Source organism: Hypomesus nipponensis, chromosome 10 (genome assembly GCF_054491055.1).
Source record: "Hypomesus nipponensis isolate SF chromosome 10, ASM5449105v1, whole genome shotgun sequence".
In the NCBI taxonomy this organism is placed as follows: Eukaryota; Metazoa; Chordata; class Actinopteri; order Osmeriformes; family Osmeridae; genus Hypomesus; species Hypomesus nipponensis.
In genome coordinates this window covers 10,680,226-10,701,124 of record NC_140370.1, presented here as the reverse complement: position 1 = coordinate 10,701,124, position 20,899 = coordinate 10,680,226, and the positions used below count along the sequence as shown (strand labels likewise).

General features: G+C 39.6%; 6 protein-coding genes across 9 annotated transcripts; 5 read left to right on the top strand and 1 right to left on the bottom strand.

Annotated features, from left to right (window-relative positions):
• Positions 1 to 207: 207 nt before the first annotated feature.
• LOC146271664 (SH2 domain-containing protein 1A-like) lies at positions 208 to 2,568 on the top strand. Its single transcript, XM_084708331.1, has 5 exons — positions 208 to 440; positions 1,578 to 1,638; positions 1,724 to 1,868; positions 1,998 to 2,065; positions 2,292 to 2,568. Exons 1-4 carry the CDS (start codon positions 250 to 252, stop codon positions 2,018 to 2,020), a joined length of 420 nt encoding a protein of 139 aa, XP_084564457.1. The 5' UTR covers positions 208 to 249; the 3' UTR covers positions 2,021 to 2,065; positions 2,292 to 2,568.
• On the bottom strand, positions 2,487 to 6,259 carry LOC146271663 (granulocyte-macrophage colony-stimulating factor receptor subunit alpha-like). 2 transcript variants are annotated; one of them, XM_084708325.1, is made up of 10 exons: positions 6,141 to 6,259; positions 5,629 to 5,699; positions 5,295 to 5,539; positions 4,963 to 5,141; positions 4,621 to 4,826; positions 4,030 to 4,169; positions 3,771 to 3,909; positions 3,569 to 3,677; positions 3,141 to 3,222; positions 2,487 to 3,058 (listed from the first exon to the last, which is right to left on the bottom strand). In XM_084708325.1, the coding sequence occupies exons 2-10, from the start codon at positions 5,690 to 5,692 to the stop codon at positions 2,963 to 2,965; spliced, it is 1,260 nt and encodes a 419-aa protein (XP_084564451.1). In that variant the 5' UTR covers positions 5,693 to 5,699; positions 6,141 to 6,259; the 3' UTR covers positions 2,487 to 2,962. The 2 variants fall into 2 exon arrangements, with proteins under 2 accessions (XP_084564451.1, XP_084564452.1); XM_084708326.1 differs by lacking the exon at positions 5,629 to 5,699 and adding an exon at positions 5,745 to 5,846 and having other exon boundaries at positions 6,141 to 6,221.
• Positions 6,260 to 6,356: 97 nt separating this feature from the next.
• LOC146271662 (caspase-8-like) lies at positions 6,357 to 9,434 on the top strand. Its single transcript, XM_084708324.1, has 8 exons — positions 6,357 to 6,493; positions 6,700 to 7,019; positions 7,179 to 7,207; positions 7,638 to 7,695; positions 7,804 to 7,832; positions 8,201 to 8,315; positions 8,510 to 9,089; positions 9,180 to 9,434. The coding sequence occupies exons 2-8, from the start codon at positions 6,716 to 6,718 to the stop codon at positions 9,355 to 9,357; spliced, it is 1,293 nt and encodes a 430-aa protein (XP_084564450.1). The 5' UTR covers positions 6,357 to 6,493; positions 6,700 to 6,715; the 3' UTR covers positions 9,358 to 9,434.
• A 232-nt stretch (positions 9,435 to 9,666) lies between these two features.
• catip (ciliogenesis associated TTC17 interacting protein) lies at positions 9,667 to 12,606 on the top strand. 2 transcript variants are annotated; one of them, XM_084708328.1, is made up of 9 exons: positions 9,667 to 10,127; positions 10,598 to 10,783; positions 10,879 to 10,934; positions 11,090 to 11,176; positions 11,270 to 11,437; positions 11,609 to 11,733; positions 11,829 to 11,905; positions 11,993 to 12,081; positions 12,192 to 12,606. In XM_084708328.1, the coding sequence occupies exons 1-9, from the start codon at positions 10,043 to 10,045 to the stop codon at positions 12,375 to 12,377; spliced, it is 1,059 nt and encodes a 352-aa protein (XP_084564454.1). In that variant the 5' UTR covers positions 9,667 to 10,042; the 3' UTR covers positions 12,378 to 12,606. The 2 variants fall into 2 exon arrangements, with proteins under 2 accessions (XP_084564454.1, XP_084564453.1); XM_084708327.1 differs by having other exon boundaries at positions 9,669 to 10,127; positions 12,189 to 12,606.
• A 204-nt stretch (positions 12,607 to 12,810) lies between these two features.
• Positions 12,811 to 16,441, top strand: casp8 (caspase 8, apoptosis-related cysteine peptidase). 2 transcript variants are annotated; one of them, XR_014767188.1, is made up of 12 exons: positions 12,811 to 12,944; positions 13,122 to 13,297; positions 13,431 to 13,621; positions 13,740 to 13,845; positions 13,980 to 14,109; positions 14,238 to 14,278; positions 14,379 to 14,436; positions 14,713 to 14,768; positions 14,877 to 14,988; positions 15,190 to 15,317; positions 15,500 to 15,845; positions 15,943 to 16,081. XR_014767188.1 is itself a non-coding variant. In XM_084708323.1 (12 exons), exons 2-12 carry the CDS (start codon positions 13,190 to 13,192, stop codon positions 16,070 to 16,072), a joined length of 1,437 nt encoding a protein of 478 aa, XP_084564449.1. In that variant the 5' UTR covers positions 12,811 to 12,944; positions 13,122 to 13,189; the 3' UTR covers positions 16,073 to 16,441. The 2 variants fall into 2 exon arrangements, 1 of the variants encoding a protein (XP_084564449.1); XM_084708323.1 differs by having other exon boundaries at positions 15,469 to 15,845; positions 15,943 to 16,441.
• A 111-nt stretch (positions 16,442 to 16,552) lies between these two features.
• Positions 16,553 to 20,653, top strand: tmbim1a (transmembrane BAX inhibitor motif containing 1a). Its single transcript, XM_084708329.1, has 12 exons — positions 16,553 to 16,826; positions 18,121 to 18,438; positions 18,590 to 18,663; positions 18,796 to 18,860; positions 18,949 to 19,002; positions 19,083 to 19,133; positions 19,266 to 19,305; positions 19,383 to 19,420; positions 19,539 to 19,626; positions 19,715 to 19,810; positions 19,971 to 20,024; positions 20,118 to 20,653. The coding sequence occupies exons 2-12, from the start codon at positions 18,126 to 18,128 to the stop codon at positions 20,265 to 20,267; spliced, it is 1,023 nt and encodes a 340-aa protein (XP_084564455.1). The 5' UTR covers positions 16,553 to 16,826; positions 18,121 to 18,125; the 3' UTR covers positions 20,268 to 20,653.
• The last annotated feature ends 246 nt before the right edge of the window (positions 20,654 to 20,899 follow it).

The window sequence follows — 20,899 nt, the reverse complement described above, 5'->3', positions numbered from 1 at the left end:
AAATCATTTTTGCATAACTCCTAGCAAGGTAAAAAGAAAGGACCCCTGCTCTCGGCCTCTCACCACACATATACAACCGAATGTTACATTGGTACAGAAAATACATTTGTTATGACCAAAGAGAAAATCAACTGTGCGGCAGTTTCACTTATGATATAAAGGTGTGAAATCCGCAAAGATACAGCTTTTCCTGCCTAACGTCCTTTATCTAAGTTGATTTGCACTCTACCCTAGTGCTACATGTGAACCATGGCTAGTCAGAGTAACGGTGGCTTAAATCTTCATGACAACATGATGGAGAGCGCTCTGATCCGCTCTATCTACTATGGTAAAATCAGTAAAGAGCATACGGAGAGGCTGTTGGAGAGACATGGGCACGAGGGCAGCTTTTTGCTAAGAGACAGTGAGAGCGTGCAAGGGGTCTACTGTTTGTGCGTACGGTGAGTTCACAAAATACAGTAGTTGCCGCCTAGGAATGAATTCAGAAATGATTAATCTTTCTTTTTGTTTACCCAATAGGTTTTTGTGTAGTTTTATAGGAGACATTGGTATTGGGCTAGTCATTTTTTTACCATAATGCTCTTTGTATTTTTTCCCTTTGGTCGATTGAGAGCACCTGGCCTTTCTAATGATGTCACAAATGCAAACAACCTCAGGAATAGCCATGTAATTAAAATGTATAATAATTTGTTAGTCCAGTTAAAATGCGTAATTAAAACTACAGAGAAAACTATGTAGTGGCATTTATTTGACATAAATATATTTATTTGACAAATGTCAAATCTTTTACCCCAGGTCTATGTATGACAGATTTGTAATCTTTTATTTCTTTCTCATCAGAACATGAATGGATGATGGGTTGAGTCAAATGGATGAAACCACAGATTATCAGTGATATATTATGCTGTCTAAAGAGTAATTGCTTCAGCATAGCAGAGTTTTCACAAATATTTTTGACATGGCACATGAATGTCCTAAATTCAAATGTTAATCGATGTAATTTAAGTTTAGGCCATGGAGTTGTTTTTAAAGCATTCTCTTCAAATTGAATGTTCTTATTAAAAGGAAACTTTGAGTTGTAATAATGTGGGGAAAATAACTAGATACTATCAAGATAAGATCAAGATATCTAGACAATTTTCACACCGTGTGAGAAGATGTTAGATTTGTCTTAAACGCACGTCAAAAGAGTTATATTGAAAACATTTTTAAAAAGTTAAAACAAAAAACATATTACTTGATTTCAGATTTAATCTCAGTATCATTTCCAAATTCCAAATCTGAAACCTAAATGCAACAACAATTGTATAGATTAGTATTTGTAGTATTTTTTATGAAGCAGAGCAAATAATTTTCTCATGAGTTGTGGATAGATCATTATTGTTTAGGTTGACACAAACACATGCTTAAACACACTCAAAAACACACACTGATTACTACAATGAGAGGCAGAGGGATACCAGTGCTACTTGGTCTGAGACACTATCCCCCTTCAATACTTCTAAAATCAGAGTAGATTCAGAATCAACATTTTAATTCTGACACTTACATCCCTCCCTACACTTGACTGTTTCTAGGCAGACTCCATATGTCCACACCTACAGAATCTGCCATTCCTCTGAAGGATGGGCTCTTCAGGTGAGTGAATAGTCCGCATAGGCACAGGCACAAACACAACACATAAACATATACTGTCAGCATGTGTTTGTATGTGTTCATGTAGGTTGATACAGGAAAAAGGCAGCAGCATTTCAGGACTCTTGACAGACTGATAGAAAGTTATAGAAGAGGCGTTGCCTCTGACATCATAACCCCCCTGACACACCCACTGGACAAGACACAGCTGCCAGACATAAGGCCAACAACAGGTATTTTGTGCTCTTAACCTATGTTTTCTCTCTTTCTACACACAAAAAGTTTTATGATGTTCAGTATCCCGTTTTAACGCATACATGTTTTAATGTCTGATGCAGATGGCTTTGATTGATTTTTCACAGAGACGGCCTATATGGAAATGTGAAACTAACAAGGCATTCTCAGTAGAGGAGATTCTGCGACTGGTCAGGTGTGTTTTTAATGTGTTGATGTTTTGTTATGTATTTAAGACAACAACAGCATTTATAAGTGTGTATACAACTTTAAATATGTAGTTTTACTTTGTTTTGTCTACACATGTGGGCAGGGTTGCGGGGGGGGGGGGGGGGGTAGTAGGTTGGCGTAAGGAAATAAAAGACCTTGGGGAGGTACGTTTTGAGAAGTGTTAATCTGCTGTTATGTTATGCGGCCACCAGGTGGACTTTCTCCTCTGTATTTTACCCAAGATACTTCAAGCCTGCCATCTGATTGCTATGACAATGGATACTGATCTAATATTTGATCTAAAGTGACTCCTACCTGGATGTGCAACATATGCCATGTGCTATTATACCAACTCAACAAAGAAAATGTTTATTTCAAACAAAATGGCACAACAAAAATAACCAGGATTAAGTAAAACTTTTTCACAGCTTTATACAACTCAAAAAGATACAGTGCAAGCAATAATTGCACAAGTCATAGCATAGGTGCATGGTGATTTATGTATTACACAATGTATTTAAAACCTTTAAACAGTCCACTGACTTTGTATGTTTTGTATGAAACACGAGTGAATGAGTCCACATGGTATTCATGACCTCTCCCCACTGCCTGCTAAAGGGCAACATTTCAAGCTTTGCTATGCACCATTAATAAAGCACACCAGTTTCTGAAATAACAATATGAATATGTGAGGCGCAGACACTTTCCATTTCATTCACAATTGCAGTTGATATAATTCATGTTAACTATGGTATGTCATCACTTTTCCAATTCTTCTCACCCTTTGGAAACTGCTTAGCCTAACATAAATTGCTGTAAAGGAGCTGCTTTCAATATGGATTAGGGTTAGAGAAGCCGATAGTGCTGCTGTCTCCATGCCAGCTTACCAGCTAGTGACTGGATCCTTCTCAGGAGTCTTTTCTGCTTCCTCCACTATAGTAATGTCATCCACATATTTGGATAAGGGGGTAGGGAGAATCTGACACAAGGGACAAACAAATATTAGGCCTGGTTGTAAGTGTGTGTGTGTGTGTGTGTGTTTGTGTGTGTTGTACATTTACCTGGAACAAGTCTTCTCTTTCCAGGAGAAGTTTAATCTTCTTGGGAGGCTGGGGTATGGGTGGAAATAGAAGTTTGGACACCCTGAAACACACACAGAAGACACACATAGGTCATCAAAGGCCTGGAATCCTTACTGGTTTCAGCAGTTGCTGGTGGTAGCACATGTGCAGAAACACTTCTGATGTGTTACTTTCCGGGCAGTGAATTGCTTAAATACATAATTATTCATCTGCACATTTCCTCTTTTTGTTCTTCTGAGCAAACAGATTGGGGCTTTCCATCTCTTCTTTGAGGAAGTATAGTTAGTGTCTTTGTTCCTCAGAGCCAAGTTGGATTGATACTCTTGAATTAAAAGACTACAGTGCGTTTTCTATGTATAAAGTAAGCTGAAGGAACCGGAGAGAATAAAGAGAGAAAGGATGCATACCTCTGGGGCCTGAACAATATCAGAAATGCCAGGAGAATCATGGGTATTCCAAGGGAGATACCAATAATCACCAATGGTTTGAACTGGGTTGATGTATCCGCTGGCACGTCTAAACAAAACATGACACACACACACACAAATTGATATGGCAGGTTTGGATGAACTCAAGTTATTACTGTGTTATATCATTATGATTGCTCACCAATGGTACGACTCCAGGCACTCCAGTGGTGAACTTCATGGCAATGCCAACTTGGCTTTGTCCTGATCTTTACCTGATAGGCGAGTGATGGGTCTGCATTTGGTTCTATGTATTTCAGACCTGCTTTAATTGTCCTAGGCTTGTTAGGCACACAAAAAACAGACACAAACACACAGCTGTTTTACAGAGTTCAGTCAGCACACATCGTTTTGCGTAAACACACAAAGGCATGCTGCCACGGGCGCTGTAGTGGTTGTACCTCTTGGTTGTTGATAGACAGTTCGTATTCAAAGCAATCGGGCCTAGAGTTCCACTGGCTGAAGGGAATAGCCCACTGGACTAGCAATTCCCCTTTCTTGCCCCTTACAACCGTGACATTGGGGGGAGGACTCAGTACCACTTTGAAAAACACAAATATAACTATATAAGACACACATCCAGACACCCAGATCTGCAACATGTATTTATCCTTTGCAAAGTAATGCTCCTTCTGTTTTGTACATTTGTAATAGTTTTATAGTTAATGTATTTTTTATAGTTAAAACCATTTGTTTTCCAGTTGCATTGTCAATTGCTTGGAGGACCATGTCAGTTAAAAAACCACACAACACAACCCACAAGTGCTACAGGAAGAGGTGTGGTAGCCTCAGTTTATGTTTACTTCCAATTTTCAAACAAACCCTAACCCATGTCAGCTATGTCATGTGGTCTGTCATCCAAAACATTTGGTAGACCTCTGGACTATACCTCCTGACAATGTCCTTCAGAGAATGTCAACATGGTACATACTTTGTATGTAAGTGTGTACTGTACATCTTCAGTACTAGTAGTGTAAGTGGTGGTCACTTACCTATGTTTTTGAAGTAAAACTTAGTAGTGTAGAGGGACGAGATATAAGGTGTAGACACGTTCACACTGAAAATCAACGAATCCTCTGAATCTTTGCGAATAACATCCACCTCTCCATGGCAATTGACCATGGCTCCGGACTGAGTTCCTCCACCAACATTATCCCAAACACAATCAACAGTAGAGATGGCGTTTTCTTTACACACACTGGGTGATAAAAATCACACGTACATTCACACAATATACAAATTATTTTATGATTTGAATTAATACTTAACTGCTAATTATCAATCAAATGATCAAAAACTGTGAATGACTGAGTCTGAATAACTGTGGGTCTTACATTACAGAGGCAGAGTATTGGCTGCCATCAGGGAGTTTGTGGGATGTCCAGGAGCAGTTGAGCTTATTGGACGGGTAGATGAAGCAGGAATATTCCTTTAAATAGTGACATTTCCGCTCTCCTGCGTCTGTATTGCAGTCTTTTCCCTGAGGATCTCTTAGACATTCTTTGACTCGAGGCTTAGAAATGGTGGGATACAGAGAGAAGAACAGCAGTAATACACTTTTTAAAAAAACGTGTTCTAACCAGTCCATTTATTTATGAATGGGTTGTTGTTGTTTTTTTTTATAAATGTTTATATTATACATTTTACAAATAATTTATAATCTTACTGATTCATATTCATATTTATCCAGGTCATCATCCTGACAGAGGTTGGATGAATCAGGTTCCTCTCGTCTCAGCAGGTCTGTCTGTGGAGTAGTGTGTGTGTGTGTATGCTCGGTTATTTGGTGTGTAGGTGAATGTGTATGTTCTAATGTTTGGTTCTCATTCTGTTCAAAAGGATTTGTGTCTGTCTTGTTCCATCTCTCTGTTCTCTCAGTCACAGTGGGTTCAGTCTGAGGGGTCTCTGTCCCTGTCAGCACAAACACCATTGACATCTCAAATATTACACACATGTTTAGGCCTACCTAAAGACACACATATTAAAAACGTAACACTCACCTCCATGCAAGGTAGCACCGGAAAACAAGACCCACAATAGGGCACAAAAAAGAGACGGCAGCATAGCGAACCTAGAAAATATATAGGAACAGACAAACAAATAGGCATGAACTTACTTAACATATCTTCATCCATGGCACAGTTTCTATCGCAGTGTCATTTCCTGGATAACAGCTGCCCACTGACTGCTTCAAACATTGATCAATGAGCTGTAGCTTCTACCTCAAAAAAGAAAAACTGAAAATGCCAGTGTTCAGGGTATAAATATGTCACTTATACGATGGGCACAACAAAAACAGTGTAGTGTGTCCTTCACACTACACAGCATTCATAGCAGACCACATATGTCAACTTTAGTGAAGTATAGGGTGTCATCCAAAAGGTTTTTCAATACTAAAGTGGCTGTAGTAGGCTTTTATGCTAGATACATATATAAATTCATGTATAATAATTAATCAAAACAATTAATAAAAAAGTTTTTATCATAACTTGCTAAACTATCCTTCCCTTACCAGTTATCCTGTGGTGTTGTGCTTCAGTGTCTATCAATCTGCTGCGCGTTTGTCTGCGCGATTAAGAAAGGCTGGACAAACACCCTGAGGGGAAGGAAACATGAAGGCGTCATTGGTACATTACGCCAAGTTCACACATGGGTTCACACTTAAGCGGACTCTGTGGTCAGAGGCTGGGCATAGCAAGACAATCTCTTTTGTAACTGGTTGGAAACGTCTTCAATACATCTGTTTCCTGATTGGTCAAAAGCATTAGACCCAACTTTTTTATACGCGGTAAACGTGCAAAGAAAAGCCAAGCTATGCCGCTAGGCTAATTCTAAACAAATCAGGACAGTAGGCATATTCTTAAGGTAATATATTGTTCAATCGTGATATGTAATTGGTATGCTTTATAAATAATTTTTATTTGTATAGAATCACTTGGCAATTTGTGGCACAGTCACGTAAAAAGATTAGTAACGTTACTGCTTACTGGGGGTTGGCTTTGTGCACCGTTTTGAAAAAGAAAGTGAAACACAGCAAGAATTGTAACAACTGTCCACTTCTTGTAATCCAGGTGTACTACAGACACTATGGCATCTAATCGAGACGTTTTGAGAAAAAGAAAGACAGATTTTATAAGTATTCTGTCAAGTGACCCTTTCATCTTCGACATGGTGGATGAAAGAAATATTTTGACTGAGCGAGAATGCAAAAGCTTACTACACACGTTTCATTACGACAAGGAGGGAGCAGCAAGAACACTAATTGACAAGGTTAGAGATAAAGGCGAACCGACGAGCACAACATTTGTGAACTTACTTGAAGAGGAGTTGATTTTGGACACCTACCCCAGGTTGAAAGAGATCTTCAACTTGAATGACAATCTCAGCAAAAGTATGCTACTATTTTCACCACAAACCTATCCTGTTATAATCATGTAATGAACTGTCAGTGTTAATGTTGGGAATGCTGACACATTAGATGTAAGTTGCTGTGCTATATTTTACAAAGCTAAACAAAAGTTAACAAAGGGTTTCTTTAATTTATATCTAGATCTTGCACAAGAAGTTGGAATGATCCAGGTAAGGACTTTGGTGGAAGAATTTCAGTATTAAACTATTGTTGTTACTGCAGATTTAAATGAAAATGTTAACAATTCACATAGACACGTAGCTACTTTTAAGAAGAAACAATTATCTTATAGTTCGAACAAATGGTATTGCATGCACCTTTGCTGTTATAAAAACTTGTGAGGTTGTCTGTTGGGAACACATTAAACACATTAAACAGTACATTAATGGTGATGTTATAAAGAGGATTCTTAAAACTTCTGCCCTGGTTAAAATGATCAATTTAGCTTTTATATTTGACAATATACCTACAAATGGGAGACTGTTCCACACATAAATCAGGTGTGTATGCTATTCACGTGAGTATATTTTGGACAAAGTAATTCATTTTGTATGAACTAAATTAACTAATATAATTATGTCCCTGTTTCTTTTCTCTCAGCGAGGAAACAACCCTCAGACACCAGTGAGACCGTCTGTGACTCTAACACAGCCCAGCAGTGAGTCTCCCTTTCAAACACACCCAACCAAATACTTGTTTAACATTTACTAAAGATAAACACATCTTTTGTAAGTGATTGAACAAGGTTGCTTTCATTTATATCTAGATGACACACAAGAAGTTGGAATGAACAAGGTACAGTAAGGACTTTTGTTGAAGAACTTCGGTATTAAACGAAATATTGTTGTTACTGCAGAGAATTATGATAAATGTAAACAAACAGTGCTAACAATTCTCATAGAAACTTAGCTACTTATAAGATGAAACAATTCTCTTCTAGTCCAAACATGTATGGTATGCAACTTTGCTGTTATAAGAACTTGTGAGGTTGTCTGTTCGGAAAAAATTGAACACATTAGCAGTCTGTTATTGACGATGTAGAGGAATCTTAAAACTTCTGCCCTAGTTAAACTTATAATTACGAATGTAGCTTTTATATTTGACAATGGGAATTTAATCATACAAAATTCCACTGCTGCTGTTTTTGTTGTTTTGTTTTTCAGGATATTTCCTATATGATGACCAGTGATCCACGAGGATTCTGTGTGATCATCAACAACCAGAACTTCAACGAGAACCAAAATCTAAAACAAAGAGATGGAACACAGAAAGATGTTGGTGTGTACCATAACACAAACTTGTTTCTGAGTTTTGAAATAACTTGGGATGGAGTTAGCTTTCGTGCATGCCTATGTACACAAGAACTTGGCTTGATCTCAAGTTAACTCAGAAGTTTGTGACAGGTTAATTAAATAGAATAGTGTTTGTGAGAGTTGTAGTATTTTATATTGTGTGTTTTTTCCTCCTTGCAGATGCCCTGGTGAAGGTGTTCAGCTGGCTGGGATTCAGAGTTGTGTTGTGCCAGGACCAAACCAAGACACAGATGGCTGATGTGTTGCGTCATTTTGCGTCACTGAATTTAGCTGAGCTTCAGAAATGCAAAGTTAAGGAGTGGTCTGGCAGGCAGTTTACTGAGATTAAGAATCCTATCATGCATGGAGATGCCCTTGTCTGCTGTGCCCTGAGCCACGGTGAAAGAGGAGGTATCTATGGAATTGACGGCACAGTCCTCTCGATTTGTGACATGATCTCCACTTTCATTGGGAGTAAATGCCCTGCCCTTAATGGCAAACCCAAGGTGTTCATCCTTCAGGCATGTCAGGGAAATAAAATACAGTCGGGAGTGTTTGTGGACTCACCAGAGAAAGAGGAGGAGATGGAAACCGATACCGGACCAGGTTCCACTTCACAACAATCTTACTACATTCCTGAAGAGGCAGATTTCCTAATTGCTATTTCCACTGTAGAAAATTTTAAGTCTTTCAGAGTTACTGTTCAAGGTTCCTGGTTCATCCAGTCTGTCTGTAAAGAACTGGAAATAGGTTGTACAAGGTAAGGTCGAATTCAATTGTGAAGTCTAAATAAAAAAGGCAAGGTCTGTGTTCATTGTGTGTTCATCATGTGCTGTGTTTGTGTCTCCAGAGGGGATGACATCCTGACCATCTTCACACGAGTCAATAACAATGTCAGCATGAAGGAGGCTGGAATTCTACCGGGAACAGCAAAACAGATGTCAGAGCAAAGGTCAACTCTAAGGAAAACACTTGTCTTTCACTGTAAAAAGGAAATTTCTCACCCTGATATTTTTCACACTGATTGAGGTTGTTGTAAGGGCACTGATTTACCCCAAAACAAATTTTTAATCATAATTGTAATAAAAATCTTTTTTAATTGAAATCTTAGCCTATTTTACATTTTTACTTTTCTTAGAGACATAGGCCTATGGTGTAATATGAAAACCACCTGAATAATAGGATACATAATAATGTAATTACAAAAAATAAGAACTTATACTTTTCTGCCAGAGCAGTACATTTTGGTTGACAATAAACCTCATTTGTGAACCTGATTTAAAGACCCCTGTCCATTCTATTTACTTCCCAAATTCCAGTGACAATGGTGACTCCTTTGTCACAATGGTGACAACATGTATTTGTCGTGCTAGGTCAGACTTGTTGATACAAGTTACTGTGCAATTGTTTTCTAAAACCAGAACATCTAAGATTACAAGTTACTGAATTATAGTATTTTCTTCAAATTAATTCCGTTCTGACCTAATTTTGTTGAATTGCGCTGCGCATATGCTTTTTACGTTATGAAACTGGCACGGTTGTCTGGTATCGTTGCTAGGGCAACATCTGATGTTGATAGGCAACAACATGCTCGACGACATCCATCAAGTAAGCCAGCTAGCTCTGTCTTTAGTCAGCAACACAGTTAGCTTCCCAGCTCTCGCTACGGTAACTTGGTTCTAGTGGTTGTTATCAACTGTATGCTTCTTCAACATGGAAGAAAATGTTTCTGGGAAAGGTGCTGATATCCACGAATTAAAAGCCTCTGTAGAAGCCATTGACTTCCTATCCAGCCTTGGTAAGTTAAACTTGCTCGCCAACTGGAGTATTAGTAAAAAAGTAAGTTCGATAACCGATTGCAAAGTACTGTATCCAGCTAGAAATCTGTTGTTGCAAATGCAAGTAGAAGATGCACAGTCTCGGTACAGTAACATTAGCACTACGGAAGGGACATCTGGTGGTGGCACCACCCATTGAGTTAAAGTCCACATTATAAAATAAAGCACTGTGCTGGAAAGAGCATACAAGATTTGAATATATATTCTGGATTGACATTCAAGCATGTATCTTTGAACCAATAATGTTTATTATTTGCCCTAACTAGATATTGGAACACACAGTGGACCAAAATCATCATCATCATAAGCTTTATTTCGGACACTTACTGGGTCCATAGATTAAAAGACAACATACTGATGAACATATAATAAAAACATTGAATGCCTATTTTACGGTCCTATGTGTAATGAGTATCTTCTTAATTTGCAGAGTCTGCTGAGTTGCAGAGGTGTGTGTTCTCAGACGCTCTGGTGACAGTGTCTGAGGGGGGCAGGGAGCTTGGGGAGTTTAATGTGACGGTGGAGCAGGTCTCTCGAGGGGAGCAGTCATGCTTTCTGGTGCATGCTCACAGCCACGGAGCTATTGATAACACACCCTGTGGAACAGCAATAACAGGTGAAACACAGAAAGACAGATGCTTGGGATAGGACAGTCTGTATTCTACTGGTTTTGTAATCTGTTTTAACATGGCTTTACATCTTTCCAAACAGCATACTTGTCCACGAGTCTAGAAACACTTGAGCAAGATCATCATGAGTATGTCAATGTAAGCCAGTTGAAATGATGTTCCTGTTAATTTGAGTATAAAGAAGTTGACAGCAGTTTAACAGGAGTTTTTATTGTAATGTTTAGTCCCTTTATTAACTTGCTTATTTCATGTGCTTTCTTGTTTCCTTAACTTCCCATCGATCCTACTCTCAGCTTCAGGAACACATGTTGGACCGACGGTGTCACATGGTTCAGCAAGACGGACAGATGGTGGTCAAAAAAGTCACCACTGTAGGAGAGGTGAGAGCTGGATAGTTTTAGGGAAATATGAACACAGATTAGGATCCAAAATGTTGTGTTGAACACTTGCAATTGTATTTGTTTGTTGAGAAGGAGGTGAAGAAACAGACTGTGTGTTATCCACTGGCCCCTTTACGTGGGCTGGTTACTGAGGGTTCTAACCTGCTGCTGCTGAGACTTCTTGCTCTGAGGAGGAACGTTCCAGAACACATGACCTTCATCTCATTTGATCAGGATACAAGCTTATCCTCCTCGACTTACGTAAGCTTGCGCGTGGGCTTCCATTTCTGAAAATCAACAATGTGATATAGGATTCAAAGGTAGCAGAATAGATCACTTGACTGAAACATCATAACAGTTGCAGTCACTTCAATCAGTTCTCATTGTCTCACTCTTGACCTATGATTTTGACTGCTGTCCATCTACTTCCAGAGGGGTCTGGGTCTAAAGCAGCAGGCAGTGGGAGATGAGGTACTGGAGGTGTTTGGGATTGAGCGGACAGTTGACTCAATGGAGGACATCCCTGCTACATGGCACTGCTATTTCCTGCCAGATGGGTAAGGAGACATATACTCCAAAGTATCCTGGATGCTAAATAATGAACTACATTAAAACCTTTTGGTGTCAATTTTCCTGTGTGGTTTCTGTTTAGTCACCTGGCCAGCAGAGTGCAAGTGGGTTCTCCTGTCACCATGAGGCTCCTGCAGTTGCCCCCACAGTCCAACAAAGGTATACACACTCACAGTATTAGCAATAGTCTTGAGAAATTTGTAGACCAGTATCACAATAATTATATTGCGTGTATGTGTGCTTTAGAGGTGAGGGATGATAAGCCCGTGTTTGAGAAGAGGCCTCTGGTGTGGGAAGAGGACATGCAGATGCACTCCAAGTTCCTAGACAGAAAGGTTGGTAACTGACTCTTGGGACTGTCCTATCTCTTCGTCATTTCAAAACTCCTTTCCTTCTGGTGCTCGAAGATCTGTATGTGAGTGTGTGTATCCATGTGACCCAGGAGGAACTGAAGGCTGAGCATGCATCCTACCTGAGGCAGCACCCAGAGCTCCGTGTCATGATGGCTGACTTTCTGCAGTTCCTATTGCTGAGGAAACCAAGCAATGTGTTTCTGTTTGCCAAAGAATACTTCCTCCCTTTCTCATCTTGTCATCCCCCAAGAGGAACATTTAATTCATCATCACCTTAAGAATTGTATAGGCCTCCACCACTTTTCTGTATCATTATTGTCAACCAGTAAATGGTTTGCTTCCTGTTAATTTAGTCTTCTTATGGTCATGACTGGCAGGTACAGTAAATAAATCAAGGACATCATACTACCATTTCAGTATGCCCCAAGTAATCATAATAGGTTACCTCCTCTCATGTCTTTGTGTCATTTAAGAAATAAGTTAAATAATAAAAAATAAAGTCATTAAAGGATCTAATTTTGAGCTTTATGATTTGTTTGCAAAGCGTCAATATAGCCAGAGACATTCTCTGATATAGCTTTAATTTGACGCTTTTCCTCCCACCACATTCATTCAGTGTAATATTTTACTGACTCCACCCTCTGACAACGAGTCCGACCAATGAACAGAGACGAAGGCCTTTCCTGTTCACTGCAAACTGAAAGTAAAAAAAAAAAAAAAAGAAGAGGAACGATTCTAGGAACTGTGTTGTGAAGTTTACCGTCACATTACAAACAAAAATATTGCCCGGTTTGGATAGATTATGCTATAAAGGTTGTGTTTTGCAATAAAGACTGCCGTTGAAGGTGAGTTTTGATTGTTGTACAATTTTTCTAATTAGTTGTTTAAAAGCTGACTGACAAGCTCTTTGAGGACTTTGAGGCTTGGTAGTTGTTCGTTCGCTAAATACCTGACAGGATTGTTACTTTGACACAGAGGTTGTTCTGTAACTCACGATATATGTGTCTCCTTCTCCTCTGTAGGTCGTTATCGCTATCTGTGTGTGGTAGTGTATGTTGTTGTGACCCCCCTGTGTAAGTGTGTTCGTGTGATGGACATTCTTAGTCTCTCTCGCATTGATGAGGAGCTGGACTCTTTTGAGGTGGCTGCCCTTTGCTTCCTGTGCCAAGATGTACTCAATAGGAAACGGCTGGAGAACGTGAGTATGAATCCAATCAGCATTCCGTTATATTATACCATGCAATAGTGTCACAGATGAACACAAAAATATAATTAAACATGACAAATGGAAACAGAAATGTTTTGTTTAATGCTTTTTATTCTGGTTTAAGGTGCGAGAGGGAAGAGAATTATTCCTGAGGCTAAGAGAAAAAGATTTGTTAAAGAACAGCCATTTTTTGTCCCAACTTCTCATTACCATTCATCGAGAGGATCTACTCAGCTACCTAGCGACTGACAGTAGGCAACCACAGCAAGAGTCTAATCCTCAAACAGATGCAAGTCCTGCACTCTCCCAATACAGGTGAACACATATATAGTTTCACCTGTTACATTTCTGTCTGCTGCCCATCTTATGAAACATTGATGGATCTTTCTTATTCTCTTACCCATTCATCTCTCTTTATTCCTTCCTCTATCAGGACGCTGTTATATCAAGTGTCTGAAGATGTAACCCAGGAGAACTTAAAGAAGATGAAGTTTCTACTAAGCAACAAACTAGCAAAGGGGCGACTTGATCAGTGCACTGTAAAGACAAACACACAAAACACTGAAATATATGACTTTGTATTTATATACTGAGGGCCTTTAAGGCCAGGGGCTCTGTTTACAGTTCTATTGTGTTTTTGCCACAAGCAAGCTAATTGTCTTTGATGTTCTAGACGGCTTTGGGTGTGCTGGCTGAGATGGAGAGGCAGAATTGTCTGTCAGAGCAGACACTGGAAGTATTAGAGGAAACATTGATGGAATGTGATACACAGCTGGCCATGAAAATAAAGCAACACAGAACAGGTACCCCACACACATACACACACAAGCAAGTTAAACTTCACACATTCTAATGCTGTAATGGTGTGGTAATAACGCTGTGCTGTTTCTGCCAAGAAGGATGCCTAAATCATACTTATTTTCTTTGGCAGGGGGCTTTTTTTTACGGGAGACTGTTCCACACATAAATCAGGTGTGTATGCTATGCACACGAGTATATTTTGGACTATGTAAATCATTTTGTATGAACTTAATTAACTAATATAATGATGTCCCTGTTTCTTTTCTCTCAGCGAGGAAACAACTCTCAGACACCAGTGAGACCGTCTGTGACTGTAACACAGCCCAGCAGTGAGTCTCCCTCTCAAACACACCAAACCAAATACTTGTTTAACATTTACTAAAGATAAACAGCAAATGTTTACTCCTCGACAGGTCTGCAAACGCCTTTGTAAACCGAGATTTGTGAAAACGTTTGTTAACCGAGACCGTAGGTCGAGGTCAATATCATATTATAGTATATAAGAAACACATTTGTTGAAAGTGATTGCAGTACACCCCTAGTGAACCACACAGACATAGATTTGTCTGTCAAATCGGGGCTTTCACTTGTGTTGCTGTACACAGGTGAGGATGGAGAGCGCCTATTCACGGATTCAGACCCGGTGTCCCTGTCTGATTCGGTAATCATTTGTTATGTTTAAGAAATCTCCTACAAATAAGTCCTTTTTGGTGACCAAGTCTTCTTGTATGTTTATTTACTCACTACTCTTTATGTATGTCTTCTGCAGATTGGATATTATCCCATGACCCACAATCCTCGGGGGTGGTGTCTCATCATCAACAATGAGCACTTCGAGACTAATGAGTTAACCGACCGTCCAGGGACAGAGAAGGATAAGAGTATGCATTGTAGCTTGGTTGTCCTCATCACTGTCTACTCATATAGGGCACAGATTTGAAGCTTAGGGCTTTTGAGAGATCAAAATGCAGTAATTGTGAGAAAGAGACATACGGATATACATAAGAAAATAATATTAGCTATTCAAAGATAATGGACATTTCAATGGTATAACTGCTCACTCTTTCTCTCCCTCATCTTAGGTGCTATTGAAAGGGTTTTCTCCAGGTTGGGGTTCAAAGTAATGGTGTTTGATAATCTGACAGCGGCCAAGATGTTGAAGGTGGTTGAAGATCTGGGAAAAAAGAATCATTTTGATGCAGATGCACTGGTGAGATGGGATACAAGTTAGGCTTGATGGAATATAGGCCGTAGCCATTTAAAAGTCCTCACAGCATTATCCGTACACTCCTCATTACCACGAAGAGTCTGTTGTGTACAGACTTTATATCTGTGTCTGTGCCTTCTGTGTGTGCTCATAGGTGGTGTGTGTTCTGTCCCACGGAGAGATAGGGTGTGTGTTTGGTGTTGATGGGGAAAAGGTGGCCGTGCGATCCCTCACCTTTCCCTTCACCAGCGGGGAGTGCCGCTCCCTGGCAGGAAAACCCAAACTGTTTTTCATCCAGGCCTGCCAGGGGTCAGGCTACCAGCGCGGAATTTCTCCAGCCTTTTCACCAGAACAGACTGAGGGTCGGGGGACGTTTGAGTCAGACGCAGGCCCTGTCCAGTCCATTCCCACAGACGCAGACTTCCTGATTGGCATGGCAACAGTTGACGAGTGCAAGTCATTCCGTAACACTAAAGAAGGTTCCATCTACATCCAGGAGCTCTGCAGACAACTGGAGAGGGCAGGAACCAGGTAAGAGGGGATCATTTCACAGTTTCTGTGCAGTGTGGTTTTATGGTGTGTATTTTTTGTTGTTGTACATAATGTGTTCACGTATGTTTTCTTAAAGCAGGGAGAATATCCTGACAGTGCTGACTTGTGTGAACAGTGAAGTCAGCAAGGGAGAGTACTTACGCTATAAGCAGATGCCTGAGCCCAAGTACACCCTTACCAAGAAACTTGTACTGCCCTTCATCTGAACAAAATCATCATCCAGTGGGCCGATACACTGCAGAACAACTGGCTCATGGAATAATGGACTCTCATTTGATTGTTCACAACATCATTGAGAGAAAAGGGAGAGAATATTAGTTTGTGATCATACACATAATTAACTGCATTGTGTTGTCACACCAAATGCTACCTATTTATGTTTTATTTTACTTAACTGTCTTTAACTTTATTTAACTGTCATTATTCAAATTATGTTTGTAAGGCAGCAAAAAAAACATGAATAAACCTATGAGTTTTGATTATTTGAAAGTGAGTAGGCCTACTGTACCTATCCTAGAACAAATACAACTTTTATAAAATACACTGACTTCAAAATAAACAAGATGCAATGATAAGCAGTGATATTGTTAACATTATATTTTGGTATTTGGCTATTTGCTTGTCTTCTATTTCTTGCCTCACACAAACAAACACACTTTATAAGTTGTGAATTGCATTGGCGGATTCCAGCGGACTCCACCCTACTGGCTGAAAGAGCCCTACAATTCCAGGAAATGTTCTACAGCGCTAGATGACATCTGTTTGCCTGCTGCTCAGAGGAACATAAGAGCGGCTCAAAAGAAGGAATAGTTCGAGTTATCGAACTTTTGGATTTAATACAAAACATACTTTTGTCACCCTTACAACCTCTGAATCAGGTCTGCACTTGGTATAAATACGTTTCAAGCCGTACTAGCTCGGTCTTCCAAACCGGTGTTGTTTTTCTTGGATATTTCTGTGGTGAGTAATTGTTTCTTCTTCTTTCTAAACATCAGCCCCATTTTCCTTTTCAAATGTTTTTCTGAAATATTTGAGAGCTTTGTGCATAGGCTATATAGCAAGCTAGAGTAGCCTACTTGGCCTACATTTTCTCCCTCAATGGATCTTTTGTACACTGTCGCTTTTCCTACCTGAGTTTTCTTCTCTAGAAACATGTTTCGAAATTGTGGGTTGTGACCAGGTTAAGGTTGTCAGATAATCATATTAAGATTTTGATGATCATAGGATTAACGTTTATGGTGATTAAGAGAAGCAGTAAATATGCCCCTACTCTTGGTGACACTCACAAACACATATTTACACTCTACTCTTACTTACAGGACTAGGATAATTATTGAGTGAGAACTGTCATGACTGGTTCATTCACACAGCCTACAGTGTTATGCCTTGAGTGTGTGATACGTTTTTTCCTATCCACGTTTTTTCCACCAAAAATGTTTGATCCTGTTGCTTAGCGATAACATGAGATCATGGCATAATGAATCAAGCCAAGGGTGTGTGAGAAACTGAATTTGGGTGTAGGCCTGTGAGTGCTAGGCCTTGTTTGTACTAGGGAAAGGTAGGAGTTTCAGAAAACTCCCTACTCATTCACTACAAATCTTTTAGTAATCTTTTTAAATTATTGACATTTGGAGAGAGCAGGGAGTGAAAGACGGGAGGACATGCAGAAAATGGCCTGAGTTGGATTCAAATCAGTGAGGAAATGTTTACTTACCCAGTGAGCCTTCAGGTCGTTGCCCCTCCTTTAACTACTCAGACTTCCTTGTTACACACATTGCTCAGATTCATTATTTCAAAAAGTAGTTGCCTAACTCACCACATTTGACCAAAGTAACTATTTATGATACAAATACAGATAATGATAAACTTTATGTTTGGTTTATGCGAAATAGTATTACAGGGGACATTTCCTCTTAAATGTTGTTTTTGGTCATGTCATGGTAGTTAGATGCAAAACACAGAGTAGTAGAAACGCATCGAAACTTCCTCAATTTCACCATGCCACAGGTGGCATAGCCTCTTTTGTCATCTTTTTGCTGCTGTGGTTTTTCTCCAGAAAAACAGAATCTAAGATTAGTCTTTATCTTCACTTAATCTTCATGTTGTAGTTTAAAATGGACATATGACTAACCAATCTTAAAAATCTGGAAAAGGGTGATAACTGTAGCTTACCTGTTAAACGACATTGAATGGCCTCAGTGTTCTGAACTAAAAAAACTCTGTATTGCTTTCTCTCTCTCCCTTCTTTAACCAGGCAACATGTCCAAGTCGGATTTTCCTCCAGGGTACGATGAGTCTCATGACCGCCTCTACGGGCCCCAGGGTGGAAACTACCCCCCTCCACCAGCCTATGGCTTCCCTGCATTTGGTGGTCCACCACCAGGCCAGCCCTCTGCTCCCTATCCCCCTGGTCCACAGGGACCCCCATACCCTGGACAACCAGGGGGCTACCCTTCTGCCCCATACCCAGGTCAGGGTTATCAGCCTGGGCCTCCCGGAGCTGGGTACCCCACCCACATGCCCATACCACCCATGATCCCCCCTACCATGCCTACAGATGCACTCAGCTCAGGTAAGGGATGTGTATAATTGAATTTGAAATATTAATAAGTCTTATAAGAATGTTTAAGTTGGGTTCTGTTTAATAATACCTTAAATTCATGGATTTATGTTTTAATATTTATTTTATAAAAATAAGATAACTACATCCTCTGGTGTCGTAGGTGGAGAGGAGGGGTTTGCTGCAAGTGGTGCCAATTGGGACAGTCTTGGTGTGCGACATGCCTTTATCAGAAAGGTTAGTATCACAGACACTTTACACAATTTGGCACGTCATTAGATGGTTACAGATAACTTAAAGATTTTCAGAAATTAAACCCATCGAACTGTTTGTCAAAAAACAAAACTAATCTTTTATCCTTTCTCTCAGGTGTATCTGATCCTGGCAACACAACTGCTCATTACTTTTGGGATTGTGGCTGTTTTCACATTTGTGTGAGTGTTTTTTTTGTGATTCTGAATATACACACATTTGTGCGTGACACACTGTCTATTTGCCTGTAACTGTCTGTCTCCTTCACAGTGATAAAGTACGCCTGTATGTGGTCAGAAACCCAGCATTATACTGGGCATCATTGTAAGTGCTCCTTCTACCATACTAAAATAGTTATTCACCAGCTATATTGCTTTGACAGCTTTGTTGGTCTGTCTTCACAGCGGTGTGTATTTTGTGACTCACATTGTGCTGGTCTGCTGTAAGGGACCCCGGTGAGTACATAGCATACACAACAAATGGATACCTTATGCATATAGACTGGCATTGTTTTTGCCTGTCCTTGAGGGTATTAATAAAGTTGTACGCAGTGAAGTACCACCCTAAACCATATCCTCTCCCTGCAGGAGGAAATATCCATGGAACATTATCCTGCTGGCTATATTTGTAAGTTATTATGTCCACTTCATCAATTAAATATATGTCTTTACTGGTTTGACTGGTTTTATTCTCTGTCTCTGCAGACCCTGGCCATGTCTTATATGACAGGGACAATATCTAGGTGAGGGATCCTGTTTGCCAGTATACACACACACAAATTACAAGGTTAACACAACTTAATTTACCTTTAAAATTGTGCATGACATTAAGTACCTAATTTGTGTATGTATACTCTACAGTTATTATGACACGAAGGCTGTGTTTCTGGCTCTGGGCATAACTGCCATTGTGTGCATCATAGTCACAGTCTTCTGCTTCCAGACCAAGGTAAGACGTGTGTAAAAGTGTGTGTACAAGGGTTCTGAATCCAAATGGTTGTCTTATTCTTGGGTAACAATTGCGTTTCCCGCCTCAGGTGGACTTAACCTCATGCGGAGGCCTGTTCTGTATCTTGGGCATTGTGGTCATGGTGACAGGCATCATCACAGCCATTGTGCTTTCCTTCAAATATGTGAGTCCTGCAAGTGCATGTAATAAATAGTATACTTCTTACACCTTTCTTCTGATATTGGGCTGGAATAAACTGCTTTCTGGTCATAGTGTCCTTAGAGGGTTCTGGATCGTTCTTTCCATGAGTTAAAATGTTCATGAAGTATCTTTATCTCTACTAGATACCATGGCTGCATATGGTGTATGCTTCCATTGGAGCCATAGTCTACACACTGGTGAGTACACTACACCGATTGTATGGTCATGAACTGAACATTTAACATGCTTATGATTTTTGGCTAATATGTCTGCGTTTTTCCATATCATAGTTCTTGGCATACCACACACAGCTGCTGATTGGCAACAGGAAGCACTCCATCAGTCCTGAGGAGTACGTGTTCGCGGCTCTTTCCATCTACGTTGACATTATCCAGATCTTCCTCTTCCTACTGCAGATCATTGGTGCCTCTTCCAAATGAGTCCCACAGGGAACAAAGACCTCTTTCCCACCAACAGACAGGGAAAGCTGCATCAACAGGGTGTTCAAATGCCACACCTTTTAAAGGCATTTAATATACATTTGATGTGATCCTATTATATAAAATTCTATATTTATTATTAGTTATGTACTAGCAAATTGACAATTGTCATTGGTGTTTGTTAGATATACACTCTAAAGGATCTTCAATGGTGTGCGTAGAACATTGTGTTCTAGCCAAACAATAAGGTATCTGTTTCAAGTAAACAATACAATTTGGTCACAAGACAACAATCCAATTGTGGTAAATACAACAAATGCCTTGACCTTACACTATTGTAGATCTAATGTATATGAAATGCATTGGAAGTTGATTCAGAATGAAGAGTAGGTATTATTGCTAATAGGTAGTATAGCTGATGCTAACACACAAATTAGCTGTTTTTTATTTAATAAAAATGAAATCACTTCCAATTAAATAATATTTTTTATACGGGATAATCTAAATACTAAACTACAATGCCTTTTGCAACTGTTTTCTGATGATGTCACTGTACTATGGGTAAAATGATTGTAGGATTTTTCTGCATGGAGTTCCATGCAGAAATAATCCAATAATTGGTTCTTATTATG